The sequence below is a fragment of the Triticum urartu genome, chromosome 5, assembly GCF_003073215.2.
Source record: "Triticum urartu cultivar G1812 chromosome 5, Tu2.1, whole genome shotgun sequence".
NCBI classification, from domain to species: Eukaryota; Viridiplantae; Streptophyta; class Magnoliopsida; order Poales; family Poaceae; genus Triticum; species Triticum urartu.
The window spans coordinates 362184862-362197111 of NC_053026.1; the positions used below are offsets into that span (position 1 = coordinate 362184862).

General features: G+C 42.3%; 1 protein-coding gene across 2 annotated transcripts; it reads right to left on the bottom strand.

Annotated features, from left to right (window-relative positions):
- Window positions 1-242: 242 nt before the first annotated feature.
- LOC125509034 (protein NEDD1-like) lies at window positions 243-8400 on the bottom strand. 2 transcript variants are annotated; one of them, XM_048673893.1, is made up of 11 exons: window positions 8053-8177; window positions 7307-7358; window positions 6594-6706; window positions 5768-6028; window positions 5544-5648; window positions 4453-4518; window positions 4147-4368; window positions 2612-3139; window positions 1680-2261; window positions 1414-1596; window positions 243-582 (listed from the first exon to the last, which is right to left on the bottom strand). In XM_048673893.1, the coding sequence occupies exons 4-11, from the start codon at window positions 5879-5881 to the stop codon at window positions 472-474; spliced, it is 1911 nt and encodes a 636-aa protein (XP_048529850.1). In that variant the 5' UTR covers window positions 5882-6028; window positions 6594-6706; window positions 7307-7358; window positions 8053-8177; the 3' UTR covers window positions 243-471. The 2 variants fall into 2 exon arrangements, with proteins under 2 accessions (XP_048529850.1, XP_048529849.1); XM_048673892.1 differs by lacking the exon at window positions 7307-7358 and having other exon boundaries at window positions 8053-8400.
- Window positions 8401-12250: the final 3850 nt, after the last annotated feature.

Sequence of the window (12250 nt, forward strand, 5' to 3'; positions counted from 1 at the left end):
GTATATAAAGGCTTCTCTAGTTCAGATGATTTCTCCAAGGGTCTCTTTGATTCTCATGAATTATAGACAGAGAATATAGCAGTATGTCTTTTCAATACTACACAATTAGTTTGGACGATTGATTGTGCGCAAGAAAAACATAGGATCTTCACGCAAGGTTAGAGTGGATGAAAACTTTCCTATGAAAACTACATATGAATCCTAAGGAAAGAAAGTTGAGGGATATGCAAGCAAACAAACAATAAAACAAAAAATAAACAAGATGCTTCTAAACTGAAAGATGCTATGTACAACCGTGTCTAAAATGAATTTCCTGGGCTAGACAAACTTGCTCCAAAAAGAATCAACTAAACAAACACCAAATATAAGAATCAATCGCCGTCGCCAACGCCAAGCCATTCCCGGAATCCAGCGAGGATTGCACTCTTCCACAATGGACAACGATATCAAATTGATCACCAGAACTACAAATCAGAGAAGCTGATGCCGGAGCTGCTGGTTTTCCCTTCTCAGTTGCTGCACTTCCTTGGTCAGGCCTTCCAGCTTCTCCAGGACCAAGTTCATAACGCCAGATGTTTCCATCTGCTTGTTGCGGAAAAGTTCGTTATGTTAAATACATGTACTAAACTTAACTAGCACAACTAAACAATCTAATAAATTCTCCATTCCATGGGCTGAACTGACCTGGTAGTAACAATTGTGTCAAAAGGAACAAAAGCACCAAATAATAGTACTACCTCCGTTTCAGTTTACAAGTCCTACGCGTATACCTAGGTTACCAATTTTATCATCTTAATATAAACTATATAACACAAAAATTATACGGTTTGAAAATAGAACTTCTGAAGTTTATATTGATATATTTTTTGTAATATATGACCTGTATTAGGTCGGTCAAATTGACGACCTAGGGGCACGCGCACGCCCTGTAAACTGAGAGAGGTAGTAAGATGCATTATTAAAATAAAGGCAACTGGTAGAACGATAAACACCAGGGATCTTATCACTCGCATAGTGGACTGTTGCCACGAGTTGGCCAAGTTTCCAAATACACGAAAACGTTCAGTTTGCCTAGGTCAAGAAAATGATGCATGCCATACCAGTAACTCTAGAGTATACTATGTTGAAAATCCTGTTTTGGCTAACTACATATAGGTGATTTTGAGATAATACCAAGAGCTGCATGTGTTTGCCAAGTTGTCATGTTGAATGCTGATGTTTTGAATTGCATTTACCAACAGGTGATGATGGTGATACATGGGTTGATACAGCTAGATACCATTAGCAAGGACAGTAGTGTACGCCACACAATAAAAAACAACGATAATTTCTGACAGTGGTGCTTGCAATTGACAACAAGAAAGAACAAGGCCACAAAGCAACTACACAAAACAGAACCTACAGTTTTCTTACCTCCTGCATGTGAAACTGTCTTAGAAGTTCAATGTGGAGATTTCTCACATCCTCATGTATAGACTTGTGAACCGATCCTAGAGATTCCTCGAGCATGCGCTGAACATACTGAAGGGAGAATGAAGAAGCTCCCTGTTGATCAGCTGACGAACCTGAGGTTGGCAATTGAGGTGGCACCACCCCCTAATAAAATTGCATATGGACACTCCATTAGTAAATAGTTGTGTTTACATTTTTAAGTCAAAAAATTAACAAATAATTCTTACGTTGCTTGCTAGAAGGCTTCCAGACGAAGAGGTCATTGGTGCCTCCTGTCTTGATAATAGACTAGTAAGCAGTTCATCTTTTGTTTCTGCTCCAGTCTTCTTTGATTTTGGCGAACCAAATGCTGAAGCTAACCCTTCACTAAAAACAGAGGATGTGCTCAATCTATCAGTCAAAGTTGAGGGTTTCCATGCGGATTTGGGAAGTGCTGCTCCTGGCAAATCAGAATTCACCGATGGCACGGTCTTGGACATAAAGGATGAGGAAACTGAAGCCTGTAGGCTACCAGATGATGTCTCTAGGGAAGACTGCGCATTGCTCAAGATGCCCTTGTTTTGTAAGTTCATTAAAATGTTACTTGTTAGAGAACCTTTCAATGAGAGACTGGTGGATGAAGCTGAATCCTGTAAACCTGCAAACGCCAAACTGCCAGTCTGAAAGGCTGATTGCCCAAAGCGTGAGATTTGTTGACGATGTGTTAGCCTGTCGGGCAATGCATTTCCAGTTGATGATTCTGGTGGGGAGATAGATGGTTCACTCTTCCATGATGGCACGGGTGAGCTACTCGCAGATGAGGCGCCATCCTGCAGAACAAAGTTAAGAAGGCTCAATTGGCATCCTGAGATGACAGAGAACAGAGACAGTGAAAATAATATGAAAACACTACAAATCTGACGTCAAATTTTTAGGCATGGCAAATCTGACGTTTTTCATGGCAATTTATATTGGCACGATGATGGTAAATTTAGCTTGCAAGCACGGCAATTTTCTGACAAAAACTGAACTGAGGCAGATTTGTCATGCTCGCCAACTGAACCTGCCATCCTCAGAGCGCATAATTTGTCATGAAAAACGTTCGATTTGCCATGGTAAAAAATCTGACAACAGATTTGTAGTGGTCGAAACAATAATAGGTTTTCCAGAAGAAAGAAACCTGTCTTGAAACGGAATTAGACCTCCAGTCCGAGATTGGATGTGGCTCACTGTTCCCTTCCATATACTGGAACTTCCTAGTTGCTGATAATTTCTTATCTCCAGATTTATCATCTTTTTTTGCTTCATCACTCCCGTGCTCATCCCACCAGCTGTTGCTGGATGGTGTGAAAGGCTGGACATCAACAAGTGGAGAAAATACATCCATATCATCCTTTATACTGAAGTTGCCACGAGGAGCCTGTAGCTTTGATAATGGTCCACCAGACAATGGACGGGCCCTATATGGAGTTTCCTCTGCAGTAGAAGATTTTGAAGTGGAAAGAAATCCACTTGTGTTCCCTGTCAAAGAAGAGCGAAGACTCGTAATGCCTGCTCCAGATGGAAAAGTTGAAGGTGTTGCTGAAGGCAAAGGATCTGGCATAAGAATAGAATCTTCACTAGTTCCCCCCAGAAGGGCAACTTCTGAAGAACTGTTCTCGCTAACAATGACAGGCTTTGCCCGTTGCCAGCATAAACTTGTCACAGCCTGGAAAGCAATGTAAATTCGAAAATGTTAAACAACTCAAGAGAGCAGATATAATGGAACTTGTTAAACAGTTACACATCAAAGCCCATGGCAGTCTTTTAACCTTGTTTAACTAGGAAGCTATCAAATTTCACAAACAGGGACTCTGCAAAGTGCATAAATTTCTGTGCAAGCATAACAAAATTATAAAATATATGAAAGTCACTAATATTATTCCCAACATTGAGCGCACAAGAACAAAATAGCGAATTGATTTGCGAAACATGTTTTACAGATTTACAAAATGATGATATACGAGCTAGAGTTGGGGTAGCACCAATTGAAGAGAAGCTTGTCCAACATCGTCTGAGATGGTTTGGGCATATTCGGCACAGGCCTCCAGGAACTCCAGTGCATAGCGGACGGCTAAAGCGTGCGGAGAATGCCATTGGAGGAGTCCGTTAAGAGAGACCTGAAGGATTGGAGTATCACCAAAGAACTAGCTATGGACAGGGGTGCGTGGAAGCTTGATATCCATGTGCCAGAGCCATGAGTTGGTCGCGACATCTTATGGGTTTCACCTCTAGCCTACCCCAACTTGTTTGGGACCAAAGGCTATGTTGTTGTTGTTGTTGTTGTTTTACAGATTTACATACAATATGAGAGTTAGAAATAACATTTAAGCATAGACTAAGAAGTAGAAATGCTATTGTTAATATTAAGTTTATTAAATTTGACCAGCAACATTGTTCATACAATTCCATCTCCATGCAGGTTTCTATTTTCAAAAGGAATGAACAATTTGTTCTCTTATTATGGTGCAGCATACGCTATAACCAGAGGCAGCGCTTTTGTTAATCATCTGCGCTGAACTAATAAAATATTGAACAGTGGTAGTTGGCATACTTTTATACAACTGGAAGTGTTGCACTAATATGTGTACATATATCCACCAGAGAACAGCATTTCTATGTAAACAATAAATCGCAGGGCACCAATGAGGAAAAGAGACATGTAAGGTTCCCCACCTCTGAGCTATTGTATGCACGAAGAATTGTCAATGGCTGGGGTTTGCCCCGAACATCATAGAATACCACACGCCCACTATTTGTGCCAGCTGCCAATATTGTGCCATCATCATTATATGCCAATGATGAGAAAGGGGCATCATGAGGAATAGTGTGTGTTGCTCTTCTTGATGCAGAATCGAGTGTGTATAGCTTCTTATCGAGGCCAACTGTAGCAATTATCTAAATGAACCAAATATGATAAAGATTATTTATGGCCAGTAAAAAAATCAAACTTCAAACGCCAAGCATAATACTAAAATAAACCTTGTCACTGGAGGGTGAGATACAAACACCACTTGTGGGTGCAGAATGTTGCTTCAGCCATGAGACCTGCACAAGGCATTAGTCGATTCAAGAGTAGCATTGAAGAAAGCACAAATACACCATGATAAATCCGGGTTAACACATCAAGTCATAAACAGCAAGAACAGTTCACATAACTAATCTCAACCTTTTACACTAAACAGTGAAGCAAGCAGTTTTACTAACTAGATGATACCCCGCACGTTGTTGCGGGATAGTTTGCAACTTATTTCAATGAGATTCCTTGTATGAAACATGAATATTTGGAGAGCTAGAACTGAAAATACATACGACTTATTGTGTTTGATTATTGTACAGTTGTATACTATTTATTAAATATAAATATCACGATAGGATGGAAATTCCCATGCATGTTTGCATGTTGAGGTGAGTCTTTTCCCATGCATGTTGCATGATAATGTGGCATGCTTGCATGTTTAAAGAAATAGGTTAGTGAGGGTGGGCCCTCTCCATGCATGTTGTGTGATGAGGTGGCATGCTTGAATGTTGAGAGAAATAGGTTAGTGGGGGCTAGTTATTTAGATATAGAAGATGTCAATCAACAAATAGTGAATCTTGATCTCAGCTTTGCTAAATACTACAAAAATCCTAGGTGTATCTGCATCAGTTTCCTTCAATCTAACTTGTCAAACTTGAAACTTCAAATGAAGCTCCTGTCAGAAGTTTCTCCAAGAAATGAAGAGAATCTCAGATAAGGCGATACGGCAACATAACTTTCATATCAAAATCATCATCACAAAGGGACAGACTGCAAAGGAAGCTGAGGATGAAATGTACGTTCATTGTTCTTCAGAAAAAGATGATTGAAGTGCAAGAAAGGAAAATGATCTATAATACACGTTGTCGGCAAGCATACATTCAAAGTTTAGAGAGGTATTGAAACTCAACTTTCCCTTTTCACATATTTTTGCTATCTCAATTCTGCATTCTACTTTGGCATTAAATACAACAAAATGGGAACACCCATGTCATAGGGTGAACACTAGAATAACAGGTAGAACCTAACTAGTTACCAAGGCAATATTGCTTACCTTTGGAGTCCTCGCGGTTGTATCCCAAAGATGCACAGAACCATCATCGCCTGCTGTCGCCAATATATGCCTACTATTACGTGAATAATCGAGCACTCTCAAAACCTGGCCTTGCAGAAAAAAATAAAAGAAAGCTCATAAGGTCAGAATCAAAATTTCCAGAATTCCAGTATAGCTAGAGCATACTGTGAGGCATTGTCATTTACAAAAAATATATATATTACCTGTCCATTTGGATCACTAAGTTCAGCAGCACGTGCTCCAGAAGCAAGATTGTGAAGAATCAGGTCGCCCTTCATGCTTATTGATGCCAAATGTTCATCTTTGCAGTTATACATTACACCAGTAATGGTGTCAGTGTGACCACTTAGCCATTTGATACATCTCTTCCGTTGCAAATCCCATATCCTAACAATATGGCCACTCCCACCAGAACAAAGATATCGAGAACCTTTGTTGCTAAAACTGATGGAATATATGGATTCCTGCCAAGAAAATACAATTTGTCGTGCTCAGCCCCAGCTTATATATAGGAAATAATATATTCAAGATGTCATCGGCCGATTGTCTAGTACAGAAAGGCAGCTGGTACATATCATGGGGTATGAGAAAATAAGTGAAAGCCCCATTACCGTATTTCAAGTTAGAGAGTAAAATAAAGCTGTTTTTGTAGAGTAAAGAGGCAGAAAAAAAACAAGCATGCTTTTAAACTTACATCATGGGTATATAATAGAACAAGCCAGTAACAGAAACAATGCTATAAAAGGTATCAGTATCACTGTAAGTCTGGTTGTTGCATTGCTGCCAGAGCAAACAATATTAGGTACACCTTTTGGTTGTATTACCAAACTGCTCATTTGAAGCAACAAGATACCTATGCAACAACATCAATGGACAGGCAGCTGAAACTGCAGGCCTGTCATACAAATAAATGACAGACGAAATTGGAACTGCTACACGAATTAGCAACAGAATGTTACATGAAAATGACTACCACACATGTCTGACAGTTAAAGACGTGAGCACAAAATCATAAGAATGCACTGATACCTCAATGTCATCCCCACGATCAACAGTTGATGTCGGTAGCTGTCCTACATTTTGACCCTTTTTATGCCACAATGAGATCTTTTTATCATCCCCAGCACTTGCTACGATTAGATCTGCAGGTTTAATACGGCAATGAGTTGGTGTTATTACTTAGATTCATTATGCAATTAGATTATGGAACCATTTCATTAAGATAATGAGTTTAAACTTCTTGTAAGAAAACTTAGTCAATTCAGGAAACACATCATTAGACTCAAGAGTGACATAACAAACATTGCACTAAGATTAAAATACAAGAACATCGTTATAACTTTATAGATATCATGTTTTCCCTAATATGCATTATGTATACTTCATTGAGATTTAATACAAAACCAAAAAAGGGCATGAAGGATGCACACTGCATCTTGCCAACCTCCTACAACAACAACAAAAACAACTACAGACCATGACAATTGATCATGGGAAGATTGGAAGTTAAAATTTTAGTTTGATTGCTCGAGGTTGTTGTACTACAAGTAATGCCACATGACTAAACAAATAATTTGCAAAATCAACAGGACCTAGGAATAGCTTTCCTACGGAACAGATAATATGCTATTTCAAGGCCCTATCTGGGGGGACTCCAAACTCATCTAAAAAAGATGTGGCAACTCCTCAAATGTGTCTTCTAGGGTTCAACGTACAAGGAAGGTGAAGAACCTCTCCACTACCTTTCTTTACAGAAGCTAGCTTCTGCAGGATGATATCCCTCTCAAACAGGACCTAGGAATTACAAGGAGCTATTATAAGAATTGCACTGCAAAGAAACCAGCAACCATGAACACAACCCAAATTCACGTGCATAGAAATGCAAAATGCAAGGTCTATGGAACAAGCCAAGTGAAATGAAACTGCAGACTAGCTCATCACTATAGCAGAAAATAGTGGTTGTATAATCACTGTAATCATGCATCAATAGGCAGCTGATAGTAATGGAGTGTGTAATTATAAATATAATAATACTCGGAAAAGTATCTGTTGTTGTGTATATCATGAGATGCAACAGTACTGATACTATTTCTTCGTCAGTTATTGTCTTTCGAGCAAACAGAGCTCTTACAAACAACAAAAATTACTGTTGGCAAACCGAGTAGATCCATCCATCAATGTTGATATCTCCAAAATACCTTTTGTTTATCCCGTCCACATACCGTTAGGAAGCATATGAGCTACATTTTGATCCTGGGTCTATAGGATGAGAAATTTAGGCAAATAACTTATATTACCGTCCCAAAAGATTGAAAACTCGGTGACAACGCTAGAGGCTGATGGCACGCAAGACACGACGAAAGGATCGAAGCTCTAGCTCGCACACGAAGATCCTCGCGTAGACGCAAAGCAAGCGAATTGGGGAGATCTGAGAACGGGGGTGAGAGAGGGCAGCGAGCGAGCTGGGGGGAGGGAGATGGTTACTGACTGGTGTGGTTCCACTTGACGGCGTTGACGGGGTGGCCGGGAGCGGGGGAGTAGGCGAGGACGCAGGGGTCGCCGGACTCCACCGTGACGTCGAAGAGCTTCACCGTGTCGCCGCCGCACGTGGCGAGCAGCGGCGCCGCCGGATCCACGAACCCCATCGGATCCGGGCACCGGGCTGGACGGGGGACGGCGGCGGCCTGCGGATTTCGTTAGGGTTTGGGCCCGTGGCCGGCTCCCGTGGGGGTTTGGCGCTGGTGGGTGCGGCTGCGGCGGAGGAGGAGGAGGAGGAGGAAATTTGAAATTGAAATTGTTTTTGCTGGATTGAACTGAACCGGTTGGTGACGTTGGGGCCGGCCTCTCGCTAGTGTGCATTCCAAGGTTCCCCTGCCGGCTGCCACGCTGGAGGCGGCCGCTTCTTTCGACAAGTTTTGTTTGGGTGTGTTTGGATCTATGGGTTTTTCTACAAAATACACCCAAATCGCATATTAGATTTGATAATTATTAAGAAAAACAGCTAATTACGATAGATAGAAAAAAGATAATTTGACACAAAATGATCAATACAAAAAATTACATCGAAAATTATGTTGGTCATCTTCTTCCTTCGATAGTACGCTGTCCACCGAAAATTGAAAATTGCACTAAACCGGCAGCAAAGAAAATGAACATATGTGAATGCCTTTGTCATACTAGGTTTTGAAGACCACATTAGTCACTTGTCACTTTAAGCGAGATCTAGAAATCGTTGAAGGGACATTGGTTAAGGCATCAACCCATGCAATCTTACCCTTCTTCATCACCGGTTCAAAGGGGCGGGAAGAAACTAGACCATGTCAACGAACAAATCGAAAAAAAGATACCAAAGTCGTCACACCAATAGGGGATTCGGTATAGCAGCTCATGTTTGTGTGCGGTTCGCGCTCTCGCTAGACTGGACAATATTTGTTTTGTTGTTGGAACTCGGGTAGAAATGTGTGTCCCGGCTCCAACGCTATTCTAGAAATGCAAAAAATAAGAGATTCAACAAATGGCTCTCCTTGATTGACACTTCAATTGCCAAGATTCAAGAGAGCCAACTAATGAGGCAACATCTAACGTCGGCATCGGATTGGATATCATCGAGGTAGGGAAAGGCCGGAGACCTTAGTCCAATGCGGAATCGCCCACATCGTTGATGCCACTAGAGCCAAAACCTAGGAGAAGGAGGAGGAGAAGCAATCAATAAAAGCAGAGTGAGCATGCATACCACTGGAGCAGTGGAAACTCCTTCCCAGACACCTGCACAAGCCGCTCGTTAGTGGGGAACAGGTGGAAAGACGAAGCTGCCGACCTCTTCGATCCTCTCCGGGCAGCAGCTCCGCCTCTAGCGCACCGCCTATGCCAACAACAACAACTCCTCCTCTGCCGTGCCTCTAGATAGCAACAATACTTCCTCCGGCAGCGGCACCTCCGCGAGCAACAACCCCCCCCCCACACACACAACACCACCTCAGTGAGAGGCAGCACCTCCTCTGGTGCAAAACCGCATCAAATAATAAAAGCGTTGAAGGTCATCGGCCCATCGGCGGCCGTCGACAGTGAATGGAGGAGGCGACTCAGGCCCGTCACATCATGCCCGTGTACAACAAAACGATGGAAGCCGCCATGGATGTCACATGTCAGATCCAATCCGCCTACCTGCTTCTCCGCCTCTCGCACGACGACGAAGGGGATCACCACCGACGCCGTCGATGTGGTGTGTGAGTGTAACGCCCTCGATGCGACTATAGCTCCCACGTGTCGAGGCACGACTTAGAGGCATAATCGCATTGAAGGCATATGTCGCAAGTGAGGTAATCTTCACACAACCCATGTAATACATAAGGGAAAGAGATCCATAGTTGGCTTACAATCGCCACTTCACACAATTACATAAATAAAGCATTACCTCATCCAAATACACTCAAGGTCCGACTACGGAACCAAAATAAAAGAAGAACCCCAAATGCGACAAAGGTCCCCGATCGACCCCAACTGGGCTCCACTGCTGATCAACTAGAACGAAACAACACAACGGACAAAGTCTTCATCGAGCTCCTCCTGAGCTTGGTTGCGTCATCTGCACGGTCTCATCGGCACCTGCAAGCTGGTTTTGGAAGTATCTGTGAGTCACGGGGACTCAGCAATCTCGCACCCTCGCGATCAAGACTATTTAAGCTTATGGGTAAGGTAAAGGTATGAGGTGGAGCTGCAGCAAGCGACTAGCATATATGGTGGCTAACATATTCGCAAAAGAGAGCGAGAAGAGAAGGCAAAGCGTGGTCGAGAAACTATGATCAAGAAGTGATCCTATAGCAACCTACGTCAAGCATAACTCCAACACCGTGTTCACTTCCCGGACTCCGCCGGAAAGAGACCATCACGGTAACACACGCGGTTGATGCATTTTAATTAAGGTCAAGTTCAGGTTTTCTACAACCGGACGTTAACAAATTCCCATCTGCCCATAACCGCGGGCACGGCTTTCGAAAGTTCAAATCCGTGCAGGGGTGTCCCAACTTAGCCCATGACAAGCTCTCACGGTCAACGAAGGAATAGACCTCCTCCCGAGACGTTCCGATCAGACTCGGTATCTCGGTTCTTCAAGACATCCTCGACAATGGTAAAACAAGTCCAGCAAGACCGCCCGATGCGCCGACATCCTGATAGGAGCTGCACATATCTCGTTCTCAGGGCAACACCGGATGAGCGCTCCGTACAACTAAAACTAGCCCTCAAGTTTCCCCAAGGTGGCGCTGCAAAGGACTCTAGTTCGGACCAACACTTAGACAAGCACTGGCCCGGGGGGGATTAAAATAAGATGACCCTCGGGATGCGCGACTCCCAAGGGAAAAGGCTAGGTGGCGAATGGTAAAACCAAGGTTGGGCCTTGCTGGAGGAGTTTTATTCAAAGCGAACTGTCAAGGGGTTCCCATTATAACCCAACCGCGTAAGGAATGCAAAATCCGGGAACATAACACCGATATGACAGAAACTAGGGCGGCAAGAGTGGAACAAAACACCAGGCATAAGGCCGAGCCTTCCATCCTTTACCAAGTATATAGATGCATTAATTAAATAAGATATATCGTGATATCCCAACAAGTAAATAAATGCTCCAACAAGGAACGCCTCCAATCTTCACCTGCAACTAGCAACGCTATAAGAGGGGCTGAGCAAAGCGGTAACATAGCCAATCAACGGTTTGCTAGGACATGGTGGGTTAGAGGTTTGACATGGCAATTTGGGAGGCTGACAATCAAATGGTAGGCATCGTAGCATTGGCATAGCAAAGAGCGAGCAAACTAGCATAGCAAAGATAGTAGTGATTTCGAGGGTATGATCATCTTGCCTGAAATCCCGCAAGGAAGAAGAACGAGTCCATGAAGAAGATAAACGGACGTAGACGAACGGATCCTCACAAACGCGACGTTACCGGAAACAATCCGAAGAAGCAACACCGGAAAGAAGCAAACAACATAGTAAACAACCATCACATAGTCATGGCATGATGCACAACCAAGTATGATGCATGTTCGGTTTAAATATGCATGGCATGGCAAAGTGCACAAACAATCCTACAAATTAAGTGGAGCTCATTATGCAACGGAGTTGCATATTGAAGAAAACACCACATGACTTATTTAGTTCTCTCTTGTTTATGTACCCAACAAGATTAAATGTTGTTAGCATGGCAAGAGGTGTCACAAGATGAAACTATCTAATCTAGGCAAGTTTAAAATGAGGCCGGAACAACAAAACAACAAGTCCGGAAACTCCTCATATGCATATATTAGGTTTGGTCCTGTTCTGCCCTAAACCATATTTTAGAGTTGTTAAACATGCAAAGTAAGGCCACTATGTTAAACTAGGCATTTTTCCACCCCAATTACATATAAAGTTTATTAAATTCGGAGTTACGGTTATTTAGTTATGAAATAAATCATTTTAACATGGTATAGGAGCAAATTAATGCAAACAACATTTTTAAACTTTCAAACATAGATGAAAGTGGGATATTATTAATCTACACAAAATTCTGAGCAAGTTTCATATATAAAACATTTTAATCCGATGCACGGTTAGTGAGTTATTAAATGCATGAACTAGGGGGACTAATCTGTAAAACTGGCAAACTCTGGATAAATGGGAAAATCCCAGGCGCTGAAAAAAAAACACAT

Coding starts and splice junctions, on each gene's coding strand:
- LOC125509034 (XM_048673892.1), bottom strand. CDS start 8,209: ATGGGGTTCGTGGATCCGGCGGCGCCGCTGCTCGCCACGTGCGGCGGC. Junction 6,029..6,593: donor ATCGTGGGGATGACATTGAG/GTATCAGTGCAT, acceptor TTTTCTTGGCAG/GAATCCATATATTCCATCAG. Junction 2,262..2,611: donor CTAATTCCGTTTCAAGACAG/GTTTCTTTCTTC, acceptor TTTGTTCTGCAG/GATGGCGCCTCATCTGCGAG.